This window comes from Adiantum capillus-veneris, chromosome 1 (genome assembly GCF_014529385.1).
Source record: "Adiantum capillus-veneris isolate H3 chromosome 1, ASM1452938v2, whole genome shotgun sequence".
Taxonomy (NCBI): Eukaryota; Viridiplantae; Streptophyta; class Polypodiopsida; order Polypodiales; family Pteridaceae; genus Adiantum; species Adiantum capillus-veneris.
In genome coordinates this window covers 166826671-166848167 of record NC_140931.1, presented here as the reverse complement: position 1 = coordinate 166848167, position 21497 = coordinate 166826671, and the positions used below count along the sequence as shown (strand labels likewise).

Genomic DNA, 21497 nt, shown 5'->3' with positions numbered 1-21497 from the left:
CAAAGAAGATAAGCACTGTTTGATCCCTAACCTTTCCCCATGCTCTGCAAAGCTCACTTGCATCTGAATTTGGCTTGTCGCCCACCATATCTGGCACTAGACCAGCCATGGGCTTCTTTCCTTTCTTGTCTTCCTTGTCTTCAGAATCAGCTGGCCTTTTCTTTGTAGGACAATTGTAAGCAATGTGGCCAGGCTGCTCACATATAAAGCATTTGTTCTCTGTCCTCAGGACCTTCTTTTGCTCTTCTGACTTGCGAGGAAAACGTCTTTTCCATTTCTTTGCTGGTCCTTTTTCTGATTCAGCCGTAGCTTTGTCTTTCCCTGCATTGGCCGACTCCTGAGTCCCTTTAGGAGCCTCATTGGGAACGTGCTTCTTGGCTGAATTTTTCTTGCCTGATCCTGCCTTGACGCCAGTGTTAAATTCACAATCTTCTCCCTTGAGCAAACCATTGCCAGTGTTTGCTACCTCGATGAGCTGCGTCAAAGTAGTGACTTTTGTCTTCGTGCAGTATGAATCACCTGTGTTCGAGCCTTAACAGGCTTTTGAATATGATCCAGTGACCCAACTTGCTGAGACGGAACCGGAGGTTGCAGAAAGGCTAAAAACCTCGGATTCTGCATTACTTGTGTGAACATAGCCACAGCAGTAGCCAACTGGGTCCTGAATATATCATCATCAGTCTGTGGTGGTCTTGAGGACTCACCCACTTCATGTGTCTGTTGACCCTGTGAAGAGGAAACCTCTTCAGTCACATCATCTGGTCTGTCAGCCATAATTGCAATTCCCTGTGTCTGGTCTATGATCCCCTGTGTCTTCAAGCCCAAAACTGACCAAGGCTCACTTCTATGGGAAAAAGTGATTTAATCCCGTCGATGGAACCATGAAACCGGCCTGTTCAATCCAAAAAGGGCGGTAGACTTTACTTTAAACCTTGATTTAGCTTTCACCCATTATTAGTCGTCTATTTTACCTGTACTTTCAAGACACAACAAAGGGGAGAGGGATACAGGCTGCTAGATTGCACCTGTATGAGTAGACGGACACCAGATTGGCCCCTAACTTAGGCGCCCCTTTCGGTATTTCTTTATTGTTCAAAAGAGGGAATAAACGCTGTGGTTCCTACAAGCTGCCCCGCACAAACTCGGCTGAATTTCCAATGTTCCAGCCCGATTTCGGCAGCATAACTGTACTAGAACCCTTCACGGTCAGTATTCCCACGCATTGACCGACTTTCCCGACGCATACGGGCACTTTGCAAAACCTGGCGAGAATCTGCAGCACGCTGAATTCTCTGTTTTCAGCCCTGAAAATGCGCCAGATCGCCTGTACAGCGGTCCCCTTGCGTCCCCGAACCTCCTGGGGGTATTAGGGTCCGTTTAGGGCCAAAACCCTAAACCTGCAAAAATACACAGCATGCTGTAATTCACTGTTTCGGGCTCCGTTTCGCGTGCCGGTCGCATCCTAGCAAGTCCTCGAGCTCCCGCACCTGTAGGGCTACTTGCCCTTTGAATCGGACGAGATTTCTGGCGTGAAACCTCTCCGAATTCACCTGTACCTGCGGGGGGATTAGCCGCTAGCTAATCCGGTACCTGTGCAAGAGGCTCTTGCCTCGGCAATCGCGCATGAACCCACACAACTGTACATTGGTCAAATGAAGAGCCCACTAGAGGGGCATAACATACTGCCAAAGGGGAGAGAGAGGGCAGTGCGTAGCGTGCAGGGCATCACTCCTGGCACCGCACTGTGCATAAGAGGGAAAGCAAGCACTCCATAGCTCTTAACCTGTGACAGAGACTTGCAAAATGAGCCTCCCAACTATAAATCACGTTTTTGCCTTCTCTATAAGTAGTAAACTGGCCTCAAAGTGCCAAGTGTCACTCATTTGTGCATTTTCCCGCTTTAGACCCTCGGGTCTAAAAATATCTCACCTGCAGCCTCTGTTGACTTGGCCACAGAGTAACAAAATGATCCCCATGTCAAACTGCACGTAATGACGCGAAGACATTTTCAGGTCCCAAAATAGCAGTTCCCTAAATTTTAGGAGATGCTGCCATTGTATCTTTCTAGGTCATCCGACCCTCTTTGTACACTACGGCCACATCCAGAACTGAAATGTAGCCTCTGTAGCAAAGGATTCCACTTTGGCTAGTCAATGACCCCACTTGGCTAACCATAGTCCTTGTCCAACCTTAGTGCTCTCTTGCCCTCAGGCCTGGACTCCCTCTGGACAGTTCCACACTAGCTATGCAATGCAGGGCAGTTAGATTTCCCGAGGGGTGTTTCCAAAAAGTGAAAGTAAATAGATAATAAGAAAGAAATCAACAAAAAGGATAGATAGTAGTCACACACTGGTGACATTAGCTCCTAACTCTGACAAGATAGTGACCATTCTAAGGTTGCCTCCCCCCCTCAATCCAAAGGGTGTTCAAAGTTTTGTAGGCCATACAAGTTACCATCGCAGGTTCATTCGCACGTATGCAGATGTTGCTTAGTCCCTTACCTGCCTGACCAGTGTTGTTGTACCCTCTGAGTGGTCCAAGGCTGAGGCTACCAATGCTAATCCAACTGATGTAGTAACTTTTCTGACCCGGCCTAGCAAAGAATTCAACCTCGATCGCCCCATCCACTATGCGAGTGGCTATATGCTCAGTTGGTTCTAGTCGTCGTATGCATCATACGTCTTATGCGTCATTGAGTCTAGAGTCTTGTGTTCAGTCTAGCACTTGCACCTTTGCACTCTCCCCGCACAAACGGAGCCTTGACACCCCCATTGTACCTGTGAGTCTTGAGCTTGGAGCTGAGTATGTTGCCAGAGTCTGTACTAGTTCATGAGTTAGTTCCATTGTGTTTGGAGTCTACTATTGTGCCTTTTGAGTTTGCTTTGTTCCATTTCCATTTAGTGTTTATTCTGTTTGGAGTGAGATTTCTTGCATATTGCACTTAGGAGCACCCACAATAGTGAGCACGACATACTTTTCCTGCTACAACCTTCATAACTCAAAGCCATATATCCTTTCTTTCAATCGTGATCCCACACAAAGTGTCACAAAACTTCTATGTTTTCCCCCTTGTTAAAAAAATCATAGATGCTCTGTTACGGACTTGGGCACCCCATGTCGGAAATCTGACACAACACACAAGAGAATCGTTTAAAATACTTCACAACTTTATCACACTTTAAAGAAAATTGAGTCAACAAAGTCTGGCGTAGTTCCGTGCCCAGAGGTGTTGGCCCCAAAGACTGGCGCCCCTTTCGGTATTTATTTTTATATTAATGCTTGAGAAAAGTTACAAATGCGAGGGTCCTCTTTGCTCAACTGCTCGTCAGCAGATTGCGTTCAGAAGGCCCTCAAGTTCTTATTTATAGGCCCATGGCCTTCAAAATTAAAAGCAGTTACATGAAAATCCGCAAACTCAAAAGCAACTGGCTCAAAAGCAGCCAACGTGAATCGCGAAAATCCGTACAACCTGCCACATGGCATGTCAGTGCAAAACGCGGAGTTTTCGTATTGCTGCCACGCCAGCACTACTTTCTCTAACAAACTATTTTGCTTCTCTTATTCATCATTGTATCTACTTTTCTTTCTATACACTTTTGATGCAATACGCCATTTGTTTGGGAAGTTTCTTAGCCCCTTTGTGGCCTTTAGGACCACCACGATCTATTCCTCCCCTATACTTCTATCTCCTTATGTGTATCATTGGTCTACTAACACTATTTTTCAAGCAACAGGCACAAATGGAGACTCATGCTCCGCCCCAAAGGGATTCTCACGAATCCCCCTCCTCCGACCCTTCAGAACCCACCATCCGACTTTCTCTCTCGCCAATAGAGAACACGAGCCCTGCAGTGAAGGTAGAGGCCTCCAGACCACGTCCGCCATCTGCAAGATCATTGACACCCGGCCTAGCAGAGGGGAAATGCGTGATCTCCTCCAGGCCCGCCTTTTAGAAGAGGTGGGAAAGATCATCAACGTTCAACTTCTTGGGCGCCGCTATTATCAAATTGAGTTTGAGACTTCCGAGATGGCGTCCAAGGTCATTGTGATGAGCCCACTGAGCTACAGCTCATTTTCAATAGTGGCGCCATGGCTTCAATCCGGCTTGTCGAGGAGGCAGAGCTACCCATTTTAGTATGCTTCCCTAGCTTGAGGAGAGAATACCTCTTGATACTTTCCAGGATAGGCTCTGAGATTGAGACTGTCTTGGCGACACCTCGCACGGAAGCTTCTGCCGCTGCCAAGGCAATAAGCATACCTACAGTACGCGTTCACCCACACCCTCCCGAAAGGTCGTTTTACTACTTGGCTCCGTCAAAATGTGGAGTATTCGGACCTCCCGAATCAATGCTTCATTTGTCGGCAGATGGGCCATCTTGCAAAAGGCTTGTCCACGGAGGAGGCCCCGACTTGCAACACAGACCCAACCTACTAAGGCTGGTCAGGCCCAGTAGGCAGAGACACAGGGAGCACAGGCGGATTCCTCCTGCAAGACTGGTGCCCAAGTGGAGGAGGGATGGCAGCAAGCTCGTGGTCAACGTCGCCAGGGACCTCCGCGCCAATTTGGCATCCTTGGTGGTCGGCCTGCACCAAGCCAGCAGCAATGGGTACCCATAAGAAACCGTTTCGACTTCTTACATTAGGACGAGCCAACGGATAACCCTTCCACCTCAACTTAGCCTCCGACAGCCCCTCCTCCTCCCGCTCCACATACGACCCCTACCCCCCGCCTCCATCACCACCAGGGGACAGGACCTTCCTTGATAGCTAGAAGGTCTCTTGGTAGTTCTTTTGCCACATGAGCCACCTGGCGCAGAGGGAGCAGCCATTCCTACGGACGCCCTTGTCGGTGCAGACGTCACTCTTTGCAAGAGTCCCTCGTGGACTGACCAATTTCGACATCCGCCCCGCCGATGGTCTTCTTCGCTTACAACTTCACACGATTCCTCGACGATTCTTCTCCAACCTTGAGGCAGCTTGCTTCAAATTCCACGTACTATTTCTAGCAGCTAGAGGGACAGAAGCCCTAGACACAGCGGTCGATTTTTCCTTCCCACTGTGTGGTCGGGATCAGACTAAGTGGACTTTGGATTAAATGATAGCCTGGCTTCAGGTGGTGCAGGCTCTCGAGTTCTCTCACCACACGGGAGACTTGGGGGTGACAAATTTGATACAAACTTTGTGGCCGTTGGCCAAGTTTTTTGTGACATCACAGGATACAGAAGAATGTAGGCACATTGTGGTACACTTTTTTGCTGACACGCAGAGTACACCCTGCTAGGTATATGTACATGAGGACTCCTACGCAAAGGATGTATCTCTACAGATTGCACGCTCCTCCTGGGTCTGGGTTGGACAGTCACTTAAGTCACGACTATCTCGGGGTCGCTCGGATGCGGATTACTCCCATCCAAGACGGCCTCAAAGATAGCAAGGTTGGCTATTGTTGCAGCATCAATCTTTTCTCATTAAGCCCATGAGGATTGTCTCATAGAATGTACAGAGATTAGGTGGGCCCCAGTTTCTGCGTCAGAGGGGTCGCTTGCATCAGGAGCTTCAGAGATGCCTTGTGGGTGGTATGATTGACATACTTATGCTTCAAGAGCACCATGTTTGTGAGAGCCGCATTCGGCATTGTGGTCAGATTTTGTGTGGCCGCTATGAGACCTTTTGGTCAGCTGCTTTTGGGCCTGGAGGCATCGAGGGAGGTTTATGTATGACTATTGCGGACTCATGGCAGCAAGCCATTGTGGGCAGAGGTATCATCATGCCAAGTAGGGCCCAGTGGGTTACTATGCAGGTTCACGGTAGCCTCATGGACTTCATGAACATGTGCGCGCCCAACCATGCGAGACTCGAGTGCACGGTCACAGATTGTGGAGTCTCTCCCTCATGCAAAGCAATGGTGTGTTGGGGGGGAATTCAACATGTTGGAGGACCCCTCGGATAGGATTGGAGACAACCACGCTACTATGCACGGGGCTGAGTTGGCAGCCTAGGAACGCTTATGTATGACCTTGAGGATTGCAGATGTTTGGCAACATGCAGGCATTGTGCAACCCCTAGACAGCCTAGCTTTCTCTCATTCTGACCGCAAAGCAGGGGTGGCGAATTTATCTCGGATAGCTCGCTTATATGCCATTGACCTCATATGTGACATGGGAGGATCTGTATGCATTTTGGAAAGGACTAGCGTTTCAGATCATGCACCAGTGATTCTTACTTTGGCAGACAGGGGAGTGGGAGCACCTTACTGCGCATCCCCCAGAGGATTTTACTGGATACAGAGCTCAAAGAAGAGGTGGTGGCACATTGGACAGAGAGCTCGAGTACACAACGCACCCCAACTATTAGAGTGGCCATTGGACTTGCTAAGCTTAGTCGTTTCCTCCTCGACAAGGCACCCCAACTTGAGCACACGGGGCACCCCAGCTACTAGAGTGGCCGCTACTAGAGTGGCCGCTGGACTTGCTATGCTTAGTCATTTCTTCCTCCAGGAGTCTGCAGCTCGTTTGGCTGCAGCCAAGGAAAAGGAGAAACGGCTCCGACAAGGCATAGGCTCCCTACAGCGGATACAGGAGCGCCACCCCAATAGTCCTTGGATGGAGGAGTAGATGCAGCAGGCTCGTTTGGCTGCAGCCAAGGAAAAGGAGAAACGGCTCCGACAAGGCATAGGCTCCCTACAGCGGATACAAGAGCGCCACCCTGATAGTCCTTGGATGGAGTAGATGCAGTAGGCTCGACACAAGTTGATCACCATTGAGGAGCGACGCCATGAGTTTGCCTTTCATCGCCAAGCCTCTCAGTGGACCCAGATGGGAGACAGAGTTATTGGTGAGTTCTTTGACACCGTAGGCCCTCACCATGCACACACCAATGTTTGTCAGTTGAGGAGACCTAATGGGTCAGTGACTCAATAACTACAGAGCCGGAGGATATGTGTGCAGTTGCTACTGACTTTTACCGTGAGCTAATTTCAGCTGAGCCTTGGTCAGAGCATCAAGATGCATGCAGAGAGAGTTTGGACGCAGATGCCTTGCCTAGTTGCTGAGGAGATGCGTCAGAGACTTGAGCTACCTCTCCAGTTGGAGGAGCTTCACGAGGCCCTCAGTGCACTTCCTCGGGGTAGTGGGGAGGATGGTTTGACTCCCAAGTTTCTTCTTGGAGTACTGGGATCTACTTGGTCAGGATCTTTGTAGCACTTACCAGCACATTCTAAGATGCCTGACAGCATGAGCGAGGGTCTGATTTACCTTATCCCCAAGGAGGGAGATTTGGCAGTGAAGGGCCATCACCATTCTCATCTCAGCCTACAAAATCTTAGCCAAGGCTTTGAGTTTGACAATTCAGCTGCTACTTGAGAGCATTATACATGAGACACAGACAGGTTTTGTCAAGGAGCCCAGTATCCTTGACAACATCTTCACCTTTTGGGAGGCTTCTGCCCTCGCACGTCTCCGAGGAGAGGATCTTGTGATACTCCTCGATTTTGAGAAGGCATCCGACAGAGTTGACTGGGATTTCTTGGAGGGCACTCTGCGTAGGATGGGGTTTCCATATGCTTGGATCAGAGGAGTGTCAGCTCTCTACAGATGTGCGCACAGTCGGGTGCTTTTGGCGGGGGGGAAGAGGGGAACGTTTCATGCTCAGGCGCTCGGTTAGACAAGGTTGCCCTCTTGCCCCTTTCCCATTTCTCTTCTATGATGAGCCGATGAGATGATTTTTGACTTCACAGGAGGTTGGTTTACATGGTTTAGAGCTCCCTATTAGGGGAGATGAGCTGCTAGACGCTCAGTTTGCTGACGACTCAGGCATGTACTTGGATGGCTAGGAGGCCAATCTCCACATGTGTGAGCAAGCTCTAGAAGTGTTTTGTTGTGCATCAGGAGCACTGATCAACTAGAGGAAGACAAAGGCGCCTGGAGAGGGCTTCAGGTGGATCCGCCCAGGCGCAGGGACGCCTCTACGCTACTTGGGTTGTCAGGTTGGTTTGGGTCTGTCTGCAGAGCAGCAGATTGCTCCTCTCCTCCTGTCAATTAGGAGGAAATTGCTACATTGGAGCACGACACGACTCTCTTTGGCTTGATCAACTAGAGGAAGACAAAGGCTTTCTGAGTTGGCAGTGCTCCTACGCCCGATTGGTCGCCTGGAGAGGGCTTCAGGTGGATCCGCCCAAGGACGCAGGGACGCCTCTACGCTACTTGGGTTGTCAGGTTGGTTTGGATCTGTCTGCAGAGCAGCAGATTGCTCCTCTCCTCCTGTCCATTAGGAGGAAATTGCTACATTGGAGCACAGCACGACTCTCTTTCGCTGGAAGGGTTGTAGAAGCCAACCACGTTCTTTTGGCTACTATATGGGACATCATGTCTTGCTGGATTTTTTCGAGCTCATGCATTAGCCTGCTGGAGAGGCTGATCAGGAACTTTATGTGGTAAGGGCGTGACACCCAGTCAGCCCGAGCCAAGGTGTCCTAGCAGGTCATTACTTTACCATGTTCTCAGGGAGGGCTGGGGATCATTCACCCTGCACGGCAAAGTAGAGCCCTCCTTGGGAAGCTTTTTGTCAAAGGACGTCTTCTGGGGGGGAGAAGGAGTTGTTGCTTCACCGGATTTGATCCGAGTCCCTGAAACGGGCGGCCCTTGGAGTCCGTCCACTAGGTGGATCTTCACAGAGATGTGCAGAGTTGGCTTCAGCAAGATTTGGGAGGACCGCTTTGTTGTGAGCCTGCTTAGGTCCTCGGAGTAGTTGTAGAGTGGCCTTGAGCAGCACCAGCCACATGCATTGAGGAGCGCTTGAGGAAACCTCTTGTTTGGAACCCCATGGTCAACACACAATGAGACCACTTGGTTGGTAGCAAGCCTCATGTTTCTTGGGGTCCCATGGCAAAGGGTCTAGTTTGTACTTTTGGTGGCTTCAGTTTTCAGGCCTTCCCGAGGAGACTCAAAGCATCCAGTTACGAGGAAGGAGGGAGGTGCAAAGCATGTGTCAAGATATTACAAAGGCTATACCTGTTGAGTCGCCCCACTTGAGGCAGCAGCTCCCAGATGGATGGGGGCCTTGACGCGTCTAGAGGTCCTCATTACTGTTAGGGCTTGCTCAGAGTTTGTAGCCCACATGTTTTTCGAGGTTCAGGGAGAGGGTCATCTTCACAGAGTCTATATAGAGGCACCACAGGTTGCAGAGTGTTGCTTTCAGAGGATTCGAGTTGTGGACATCTGTGCAAGGACTTGATCCTGACCCAAAAGATCTCGAGTCAAGACATTGGCGGCTCTAGGCTTGGAAGAGCCGCCCCCTCATTCGAGTGCAGTGAGACTCAGTAAAAGTGGTTTTGGCAGGATCCTCCTCTTCAGCCGATCACCCAGGGACTCCTTTTTTAAAGTACACAACTCGCTTGGGTCGACACATGCTAGCAGCACGGAGCGAGGCTCACTCAGCTACAGCACTCCACTGGTAGAGGGTCTCACAGCCAAGTTCTTGTCACGATTTTGGGAGCGGTTGTGAGATAGCAGGCAGCTGAGGCGAGTTACTATGTTTCAGTGGCTAGTTGCATAGGGTTACATCAGTTGGGAGTTGGTTGGTACACAGCAGCTTCTTGGCAGCATGCGCAGCCTATGCCATCCATTTGGAGACTCAATGTCACTGTTTATGGGACTGCCCCATGGCATAGCAAGTTTGGCTTAGGGTTCTTCGACTGATGCTAGCCCTCTCCACAGCCCAACAGTACACTTGGGGTGTTGCATCCTGGTCCACTCGCATGGGCCCTGCGCTCCATTTTGAGTTGGCTTCCACCAGCAAGATGATAGTGATTCAGGGGGGTCGACCTACACCTCACATCCTGCCACAGAGCTCATCCCCCAGGAGTGGTGCTGTGATAGAGAGGTGTTGGGAGCTCATCTACAGCCTCTGGCACTCTGGTTCATCTGGTGGGCCCGCTGCTTCCGCATCTTTGAGGCTCTCCCTGTCCCACCGGCAAAGACTATTCGTGACATTTGGTTGGAGCTGATTCATACACTCAGTGGTCAGTTTGAGAGGCCTTCCTGCGACTTTGGAGCACAGGGCCTTTCTTCACATTGGTTCAGGGCATACCTAGATGGCACTACCGGGCACCAGTGTGGCTCTTTCCTCCTCCCATCTCGTGATCTAGCCCTCATTGTACATACTTCGTTTTTTCACCGGGAGTCTTCCCATGTTTCTAATGTAGCCTTCTGTCGCAGAGGTGGTTTTGTAGCCTTTGGGCAGTTTTCTTAACTAATGGAAGGACTTTTTTCTTGGGCCAAAAAAAAAATCGATCTGCCAAAGAAGCTTGGTAGAGAGAGCACAGATGAGAGCAGCCAGCCGACCTTGAGCTAACCACCCGCTAACAAGCAACAATAAAAACCAAAACCCCAAAACCAGCAACCAAAGCCTACCAAAATAAAAGGACAGAAAACAAGACAAAAGAAACCAAAACGACAAGCTTCCACGCACACACACTCGCGTGCACACACACCCCCGAAAGCAAGCCTAGAAAGGACAACAAGCAACACACTTACACAAAAACCCTAAGGGCAAGCTTCCACGCGCACACACTTGCAGGTGTGTTCACACACCTGCACACACTCAAACCCACGCCACGCCCAGAGGCAAGACAACAGAGAAACACACCGACCAAGAAGAAGAAGCAAAACCAATCATAAAAGAAACAAAACAAGAATGAAAGAGAAAAAACCAAACCCAAACTTGGAGGGAAAACCCGAACAAACATTAGAGAGTCTGCAGCACTAGGTGAAGAAGCCGGTGTGGGAGCAAAGCCACGGAGGCAACCTTCTCCAAGCAAACATTTGTCTTGACGGGCTCCGTGTTGAGGAAGATAGAGCGGATGAACGAAGAAGTTGAGGAAGAGGCCACGAAACATATCACTGTGGAAGTCAGCAACGCGATTGTAGCAAGCAAGGGCAGCGCTACCAGTTAAAGAACTCGCGAAGCATGGATCTGCGAAGAAGATATACCGTGGAGGAGGGAAGGGAAACCTGCCCACAGAATGAGGACTCCTTTTGGACAAGGGGGTAGACAACTGTAGCAGGAAAAGTGTGCCGTGGTCTCTAAAGTGGGTGCTCCTTAGTGCAATATGCGTGAAACCTCACTCCAACAAAAAGAAAACATGACACAACAATGGAACAAGCAACTCAAAGACACAACAATAGACTCAAAACACCATGGAACTCCACTAACACATGTAACCAGTACAGACTCTGGCTGGAAGCACCCTCGCTTCAAGCCTAGGACTCATAGATACAATGGGGGTGTCGAGGCTCCAATGTGCAGGGAGAGTGCAGATGTGCGGTGCTGGACGCAAGACACCAAACTCAAGACGCTAGACCACAGAAAGTAAATGATGCCTCTCATAACTAGAACCAACTAAAACATATAGACAATGATAAAGAGCCATCAACGGCTAGCAAAATATCCCAGTCCAGCTAAGTCTCTCTCCAAATTGTGGTGGTGGTGGTCTAGCCACGGTGTCCACTAGACCACCACCCGTTTCACTGCCACGTGTCACTTCCTAGGTGAGAGTCCATTCAATGTGAACTCCAGACCAACTGTAACTAACTGTCGGTCCTGTGTAAGTGACACTATAGCCCTGCTACAGAATCCCTGTGGAGATTGAGTAGAGCATTTATGCCCTATGAACCCAATATGAGAGACACTACCTTACAGAGCCGGATGCAGTCATAAAATGGCCCTCAATTTAACATCATAATCTTACAGAAAGATTAGAATGTAAAATCAAATGGAGTGCTATCTTCAAACCATCCTTCCGAAAAATACTGAAAAGGAATAAGTAATGAATTCTAGACCACCTAAAACAAATGTATTCAACATAAACGTAACAACAAAGAAAAGTAAAAAGAAACGACTGATGTTCGTGTGAGGCGAAGCCATGAACAAAGCATTTACAAGGACAAGACGTTTAAGTCAATCATCATCATAATATCAAAATCATCGTGGTCACCAAGAAAGGAGCAAATGTAGTTCTCAAAGTTCTCGAAACGGCATGGTAAGAGTGAAAGATGAGGATGAAAGCATCCAAAGACCAACACGGCATCAACTTCAGCTTAGCACTTGCAAACTCTTAAAAGCACCATAATGTACAGTACATCCATGTATCTCTGATAATGCATAGACATTGATAATCAAAGGAGGCTGATCCAGTCCCACTTTAATAAAGCAAAAAGTGGGCTGATCCTTAATAAAGCAAAAAGTGTGGACTTCATTTTGGCAGATTATCTTGCTGGATCCATACATCCATCTAGAGCACGTGAAACAAATGAGGTTTTCTTTGTCGTTTATTATAGAATATTAGAAAAGAGAAGCTTAGAAAGTGAAAAACCATATTGATAGGCATAAGATGTCATTCTTGCCTGGAAAAAAGGTGCAGAGGTGAGAGAGTAACATGCATAGTGTGAACAAAAATATAATTTAAACACATTCAAACATCAACTTTAGTAATTGCTGACATCTAGCTTCATGAAACCATGACCAGGGTTACCTGCCTGTTAGGGCTCCGGAACGCAAGGCTGACATCCCTCGTGCTAGAATTATGAGTGTTCTCTTGAATCTCAGTCAATGGCCTTGCCTTTGGAGAGACGTGTGTATGTTGAGACCTCCGATACTTCTGCCGTGCACGTTCCACCGCATTTGCACAAATTTGTCTCATCTTCTCAGCAACCATTAAAGGCCGAGGTTTCTCTAGCTCACAGTCACTAGAAACCCATAGCATTTCATTTATACCAGGGCCAACCTCCCCTTTGGGAAGGTCCATCTCAACTAGTATGCTTTGCTCATCCTCCTCCCTCTTGGTTGCTATTCCTTCTGAATCTACACCTGAAGGTACATCCTTCTTGATGTGTTCCACAAGCAACAAAGCATCCTGGGTCTCCACCTTCTTTGAGATATTTCTCCCTTCATTGCTTAGCGGAAGGGATTTACTTGTCAAAAGAAAGCCGGAATCAGGAACACCAGGCCAAAGCTCATCAACGTCACAATCCTCAGGCTTATACCTTCATCAAAGAAAGCAATTAGGTCATTTCCATTTGTAATTTTTGAAAAGTGTGGCAAATAATGATCAAATATTAGTGAAAATTACGATTATGTGTGTGTGAAAGTTTTGTGCACGCCCGCACAGCACAAACGCGTGCGTTTTTCCAAGCATTGATTAAGTTGCTCGCTTATTTCATTACATCATCCAGCATTTTATGTAAAAGACCTTAGTATAGTTTGAATTAACCTTTATTCTCAGACAGTAGCATGTGTGCAGTTACAGAGAGAGAAATGAAATGAAATGATATATTAACCTCTTCAAAAGGCCAAAATGACCTATGAGACCAATCCATTACAAACCGGTGAATCTGAGACCCTGTCTATGTACAAAAAAAGAGAAACAAAAATGAATCTAGAAGTGCTATGGCCCAATACAAAAGGGTGATATAATGGGTGATGAATCCATCCTCATCTATACTCTCGATGTCAAGATAGTATGGCTCGAATCCTCTCTTGTAGTCTATGTCGATGTGTGAAGCACCTCTCCTCAATCGTGGACGTCTCGATCTCCCTAGCTCCAATGCTCGGTCAATGAGAGTACCGCGGGTCTGAGTATGAGCTGAGCTTTGTAGTGGTGGTTGCTACTCTATTTGTCCAGTGTTTGGTGTGTGTGTGTGTGTGTGTGTGTGTGTGTGTGTGTGGGGGGGGGGGGGGGGGGGGGGGGGGGGGGGGGTGGTTAAGAGAACCAGAGAGCACGCGCAGCGAATCTGCAACCCTGTAACCCTGGCTGCGCAAATCTGCAACGTGCGCGTAGACAGCCTGTGCGGCCAGTAGCTCTATGTGGAGACAGCCTGCATGTTCAATTGCCTTGCGCGAAGAACAGTTCAGCGTGAGGAGTGGTGTGCACTGCGTGTCTGCTGTTCGGCCTCGTCAGCAGGTGTTCTGTCCTCGCCGCCCTGATTCTGCTCGTTGCTGTCAGACCTTTGTACGACCTGCTGCATCAACAGTGTCAGGCAATTTACATATAGGGACAGCTTACAGTATCCCAAGCATATTTATTTTGCAGATGTATGTGTTTTGTGGGAGATGTACATATCTCTGAGGTCTCTGTAAACAGATAAATTGACAAAATACAAAAAATAATCTTTTGCTTTAATTTTCGGTCGTGGTCCGATTGATGCATGTTAGAGTTCCCGTGTGTCTTCAAGCGTCGTAAAGCCATGGAAAGTGTTTCGGAAAGTGCTTTTGAAATCATAAGTTGTCTGTATGAAGACTTTGAAGAGGCCCGAAAACCCTGGAATGGTCAGGCACCTACCCTTGAGGTGTGAATTCCAGTACAGGACCTAATGGATCCGGTAGTGCTATATGCCATAAATGCGGTCATCTTGTTTTTCCCTGGCAAAATGCCCATTGCGCAGGATGTAGGACAGTGGATTGATTTCCTTCTCAAATGCCAGGCTGTCAAAGGCGTTTATTTTGGTGCTCGGGATTTCTATGAGGTTTTATTGGCAGATACTGAGGCTAGAAATCTTTTGCTGGAGATGTCTCCCCTCTTTTTTGGCACACAGATGACTCATGTTCTGCCCTGGGCACTTACGAAGGACTATCAAAGTCTTATTTGTCACAAATGTCCTGTGTGGGTGGAAATTGTTGATTTCCCTCGCACATGGAGGCATTTTCTTCTGTTGTTGGTTGTACAGCTTGGCAAGGTGATTTACCCTCCGAAATTGGATGCGAACACCAATAGGTTTTGCATTCTTTGGGATACGGACAAGCATACCCCGGATAGAATTATGGTGGATTCTGGAGATCCTTGGGTGGGCAAGCATCCTTTTAAACTCAAATGGGGCAAATTTGCTGACTCCTGTTTCAGATGTGGTAGATTTGGTCACATGCAATCTAAATGTCCTGAACCAATTCTCGGACGGGGGTACTACCAGATCGAGTTCGAGACTTCCGAGATGGCCTCCAAGGTCATAGCTATGAGTCCACTGGCCATCCGAGCATCACGCGCCCACTTTCGACAGTGTGGCGACATGGTTTTGACCCGACTTTGGATGTGCTAGCAGAGGAGGCAGACATCCCCATCTCAGTCTGCTTTCCGGGTCTATGGAGGGAGTACCTTCCACTTCTCTCCAGGATTGGCTCCGCCATCGGGACTGTCCTGGAGACACCTCGTACGGCAGCATCAGTAGCTGCCAAGGCGGCTGGCATCCCTTCAGTTCGAGTTTTGGTCAGAGATACCCACACGCTCCCGAAAGGTCATCCTTCTGCCTCGGGTGAGTGGAGATTGGTTTAGACAAAGTGTGGAGTACTCGGGTCTCCCGAACCAGTGCTTCATTTGCAGACAGATGGGCCACCTAGCGAAGGCCTGTCCACGGAGGAGGCCACGACCTGCACCTCAGCCTCAGCCCCAGACTGCCAAGGCTGGGCCACAACCGCAGCCAGCGGCACAGCGCACAGATTCAGAGCCACCCTCCGAGCCTGGGGCTCCAGCGGAGGAGGGGTGGCAGCAAGCCCGTGGCCGTCGACGCCAGGGGCCACAGCGACAGCCTGGCACTCAGAGTGGCCCTCAGGTGCCTACTCAGCAGCAGTGGGTTCCCACGGGAAACCGCTTTGGTCCTCTTGAGCAAGAGGAGCCCCCTACGCCAACCTCCACCTCCGCTTCACCCTCGCCAGCCGCCCCACCTTCAGATTTCCCCTCCTCCTCCTCATCCCCTCCCCCGCCCTCTGCTCCCGCCCACTCCCCACCTCGCCCCCCTGTCTCTGTCGCCCCACCCCGTTTCTCTTCTCCTCCGCCCCCCCCCCCCCCCCCCCCCCCCCAGCTCCTTCTCCCTCTCCTCCTGCTTCAGTACCACAGTCGACTCAGGAGACTGGTCCCTCGCCGGCGGCTAGGAGATCTCTTGGCAGCGCCTTTGCCACGAGTCGCCTAGCGAGAGAGGGTCAGCCCTTCTTGCGGCCCCCTCTGCAGATTCAGACATCTTCCCTTGCATCTATCCCTCGTGGTCTGACGAGCATTGACCTCCGACGCCGCTGGGATTTCTTCGATTACGGGTTCACTCACTTTCTCGGCGATTCCGCAGCAGACCACGAGGCAGCCTGCTTCAGGGTCCACGCTTTGTTCCTCGCCGCTAGGGGGACAGAGGCCTTGGACTTAGCAGTTGGTTTCTCCTTCCCCCTCTGTGGTAGGACCGAGACAGAGTGGTCCCTCGACTCAGTGGTGGGATGGTTGCATACACAGGTTCTCGAGTTCTCTCACCACATGGGAGAACTTGGAGTTACAGATTTGCTGCAGACTTTGTGGCCACTGGCCAAGTTTGCGGTGAAACCCTCAGACTCAGCAGGATGTAGGCACATTGTGGTGTACTTTTTTGCTGATACGCAGTGTTTGCCTTGCTATGTATACATTCATGAGGACTCCTGGACAGAGGAGGTTGCTTTATGCACGGCTCGCTCTGCTTGGGCTTGGGCCAGGCACTCACTGCAGTCTCGCCTATCTAGAGGACGCTCGGATGCGGATTACTCCCCATCCAAGCCAGCCTCGAAGATAGCCCGTCTTGCTGCTGCGGCAGCATCTGTTCTCTCTCGCTCCCCATGAGGATCGTCTCGTGGAACGTGCAGGGACTAGGTGGGCCCCAGTTTCAGCGACAGCGGGGCCGATTGCGTCAGGAGATTCAGCGTTGCCTTGTGGAAGGAGAGATTGATCTCCTTATGCTTCAGGAGCACCATTTGTCCGAGAGCCGCATTCGGCGATGTGGTCAGATTTTGCGTGGACGTTATGATACCTTTTGGTCAGCTGCTTTTGGACCTGGAGGCATCCAAGGTGGGGTATGTATGACTATTGCGGACTCATTGCAGCAGGCCATTGTGGGCAGAGGGATTATTGTGCCAGGCAGGGCTCAGTGGATTACTATGCAGGTTCAGGGTGGCCTTGTGGGCTTCCTGAACATCTATGCACCCAATGTGGCGAGTGCTCGTGCAAATTTTTGGTCACAGATTGTTGAGTCTTTGCCACAGGTTGACCATTGGTGTGTAGGAGGGGACTTCAACATGTTGGAGGACCCTTCTAACAGGATCAGAGGCAGCCATGCTACTGTGCATGGAGTCGAGTTAGCAGCTTGGGAGAGGTTGTGTATGACTTTGAGGGTCTCGGATACATGGCAGCATTCTGGCTTTGTGAGGCCTCCAGAGAGTCTTGCCTTCTCTAGATCGGACCGCAGAGTGGGAGGAGTGAATCTATCGCGGATAGATCGCTTCTACACTAGTGACCACTTCAGTGACTTGGGGGGATCAGTGGGCATCCTGGCAGGGACATCCTTCTCGGACCATGCACCAATGATCCTCACAGTGGCAGACAGGCAGAGGAGTGGGAGCACGATGCTTCGCATCCCAGAGCGGGTCTTGTTGGACTCAGCACTCAGAGAGAGGGTAGAGGCTCTTTGGACAGAGGGCATGGACAGCCAGGCTCTACCTGCAGACACAGTGGCCTTAGGCCTAGCTCAACTTAGACACTTTTTTCTCCAGGAGTCTCTGGCTCGACGGGCTGCAGCGAGAGAGGAGGAGTAGCGTCTCAGACGAGGCATTGCTTCACTACAGAGGATGCAGGAGCAACATCCAGACAGTCCATGGTTGGAGGAGAAGTTACAGCAGGCTCGACAGGAGCTTGCTTGCATAGAGGAGAGGCGCCATGACTTTGCCTTTCACCGACAGGCATCTCAGTGGGCTCAGGTGGGTGATACAGAGTGATAGGTGCTTTCTTTGAGACAGTGGGACCTCGGCACTCGCACGCCAAGGTCAATCAGTTGAGGAGACCCGATGGGTCAGTTGTTTGTGAGCCCGAGGATATGCGTGCAGTTGCTACTGACTTTTACCGTGAGTTACTGTCGGCTGAGCCCCAGTCAGAGAGACAGGATGCATGCAAGGAGCGGGTTTGGGCACAGATGCCTTGTCTTGTGACTGAGGAGATGCGCCAGAGGCTAGAGATACCTCTTCAGCTTGAGGAGCTGCACATGGCTCTTAGGGCCCTCCCCCGTGGTAGCTGTCCAGGTGAGGATGAGCTGACTCCCAGCTTCTTCTTGGAGTACTGGGACCTGCTTGGCCCAGATCTTTGTAGTGCCTTTCAGTACATTCTGCACACAGGAGTGATGCCGGATAGCATGAGTGAGGGCCTGATTTACCTCATTCCAAAGGAGGGTGGCTCCTTGGATGAGATTCGACAGTGGCGCCCCATCACCATCCTCAACTCAACCTACAAAATTCTTGCCAAGGCTCTGAGTTTGAGGATTCAACCACTTTTGGAGAGCCTTATACATGGGACTCAGACAGGTTTTGTCAAGGAACGCAGTATCCTTGACAACATCTTCACTTTCTGGGAGGCTTCTACCCTGGCACGACTCCGTGGGGAGGACCTTGTGATTCTTCTTCTCGATTTTGAGAAGGCATACGACAGAGTTGACTGGGACTTTCTAGAGGGCACGCTACGCACACCTGGTGATTGGGTTCTCTTAAGGTTCAAAAAGGCAAGGTTAAAGAAGATGAAGGGCAACGAACGGCTGTTTCCTAAGCTCAGCATGCGTTACTATGGGCCTTTTCAAGTGCTTGACAAGATCAGCGATGTGGCTTACAGGCTGAAATTGCCTGATGCGTGGAAGATTCATAATGCGTTCCACGTGAGTCTTCTAAGACCCTTCGTGGGTGATGTGCCAGAAGATATGCCAGTTGAGGATCAGCCAGAAGTTGAGGAACTTGATGAGATCCTGGTACCTGAGCAAGTTTTGGCACATAAGGACAGAAAAGTTAAAGGACAAGTTGCAAGACGCTATTTGGTGAAGTTCAAGAACTATCCGCCTATGGATGCAAAGTGGATGGAAGAGCATGAACTGTCAGAGTCACCAAATGCATTGCAGCTTTACCTTGAAGCCTTTGGGTTACAGCCTACTTATGCCCCAACCCAACGTGTGCAAAGGAGGGGTAATGATAGAGCTAGTACATCAAATGTACATATGAATTCAGTGCCATAGATAGAAATGGCAAAAGTATGAAGGCCTCATTAAGTCATTTGTATCTATGTATGTTACGACCTTTCTTGCGGATACATGCGATGATAAAAGAGTGTTGATAGCACAAGATCATCAGTGGCGTGTATTTATGGTATGCAATCGAGGACGTTTGCGATTTCAAGAGGGGGGTATGTCACGAGGACGTGGCAGTTATTAACCATGTCACAGAGATGTGGCAACTGCTAACCTTGGTTGTTGGTTTCTTTCCAATGGGGTTTATTTTATTTGTTTAAGACCCTCTTTTTGAAGTAGCAAACGGTCGGACATTGTATGGCCAATGTGAACGGTAGATTCACCCGCAGACGGGAAGTGGTCGGCACTGGAATTCGTATGGTAAGAGGATGTCTAGGCTCAGAGCAAGATCATATAGGTCCCCCCGTCGCACTTAGCAAGTTGGTGGATACTAGGAAGTGAACTCAATTAAGGCGTAAAGTCAAGGTGGGACTACCAACAAAAAGTATCCGATAGTTGGGCCACATTGCATTTTTGGATGCGGTCCCAATGAGGATAGATGGTCAGAAGACCAGTGGGAGCCCAACGGAAGCATCTCCTAAAATTTAGGGAACTGCTATTTTGGGCCGTGAAATGTGTTCGCGTCATTACCTCCGGTATGACTAGGGGAACATTTTATAACTCTGCCGCGAAGTCAACTAGGCAACCGGTCAGAATATTTTTAAGCGACAAACCCGAAACGGGAAAATGCTTGAAAATGCGCCAAGTGTCACATTTTCGTGAACTTTCCTCTTGCAGAAAAATGGGCGCTGATTTTTAAGCTGGGAGAGGCCTCATTTGCAACCTGTCACAGGTTAAAAGCTATGGAGTGCTTTCTTTCCCTCTCATGTACAGTGTGGTGCTAGGAGTGATGCCCTGCACACTACACACTGCTCTCTCTTTCCCCTACGTGCAGTTATGTGATGCCCCACAAGAGGGCTACTCATTTGACTGATGTACAGTTGTGTGGGTTCATGCTTTTGTGCTGAGGCAAGAGCCTCCTTGAGCAGGAACAGGGGTAGCTAACTGCTGCTCCAAAGCAGGCACTGGTGAGGGTCATAACCTCACCGTACAGGTGCAAAATCAGCGCTGTGTATGCGCTGTAAATTCACTGTTTTTCAGCCATACGGACGCCAGGACCATTGGGAATCGTGCCCCACTGGCAGAGGACAGTTAGGGGACTGTTTGGGACTGAAAACAGGGCAAAAACCAGTAAATACAGCGTGCTGAATTTACTGTTTTTGGACAGGAATCAGAGGGTATACGCCAGTGCAAGCGAGTTCCAGCAGGGGAATTGGTTTCGCGCAAGTTTTGGGGCTGTTATGCTGCCGAAATTTGGCCAAATCAAATGGTATCTAGGTGGATACACGTGAAGGATTCCCAGGACCTTACCTTGTAATTTACCCTCCTAAAGAATAAAGAAATACCGAAAGGGGCGCCAATTTTGGGTTCTACAGGTTGTCGGTGTCTGCTCGGAGCATTCTAGCTTCCGAGCCGTGTGTGTATTCAAGTGGTAACTCCCGTCGCAGGTTCTCTTTGCAAAGTGCTCTGTGTGTGTGTTTAAAGTAAAGAATTTCGGGTGAAAGCCAACGCCTACCGCCCTACGGGCCGGTTTCATGGTTCCATTGCCGGGATATCAATCACTTTTTCCTCAAAGAGTGAGCCTGGATTGTTCAAGGTAAAGACGCACAGTGCAAGAACGCGGGGATTACACTATGGCCGACAAGGGGAAGGGAATTATGGAAGAGGGTTCCTCTCCAAAGGACAGGCAGGAGATTCCTATGGTTTTTGAGATTGGCGAGAGCTCACGGCCACGTCAGTCTGTACCTCCTGTCAACGTGAATGTCCCTCCAGTAGTACAGGGCTTTATGACAGGGCAACTTGAGGATGATGCGTTTAAGACTCAGTTAGTTGCCGCGGTGAATGTCTTTTCGCAGCTGGTGCAGAATCCGATGTTTATGGAATTCTTGCAAGCGCCACCAGTGCAACAGCAAAATAGGCAACCTACGCCACGTACGTAGATTGTTGAAGCTCAAGCCCAGGTACTTCATGAGGCGCAGGAGGAAAGGGAACACTCGCATGTTGCGGAGTCGGGGGCTCCAAAGCAGGTTCCTCCCGTGCTTGAACAGGTGGCTAGAACGCCTATTCCACAGGTTATGCCAGTTCAGCCCGCCACCTTTCAGAGCCAGCATGCTGTCTTGAATGGACAGGGAGCTGGATACCAGGCTATGCACTCAGTTTTTCCACCACCCACGGTACATCCTGGGTATTTCGAGGGTGGATCAGTGTTCCAAAGTATGGCTGGTTATGCGTCTGAAAGTCAGCCGTACATGCCAGGAACAGTGTTCGGGGATATGCAAGGCATCATGCCAAACCCCATGTATGGTACTATCGGCATGCAGCAAGGTTTCCACGGCAACCAGGGCC

At 49.7% G+C, this 21497-nt stretch overlaps 1 protein-coding gene across 2 annotated transcripts in view; it reads right to left on the bottom strand.

Annotated features, from left to right (window-relative positions):
- The window catches only part of LOC147465968 (uncharacterized), an 88454-nt gene that overhangs the window by 29070 nt on the left and 37887 nt on the right, over positions 1-21497 (bottom strand). For both annotated transcript variants that reach the window (XM_086513160.1, XM_086513151.1), the window contains exon 4: positions 12530-13040. In XM_086513160.1, the coding sequence (XP_086369286.1) occupies positions 12530-13040 (511 nt within the window). The remainder of the gene's footprint in view (positions 1-12529; positions 13041-21497) is intronic.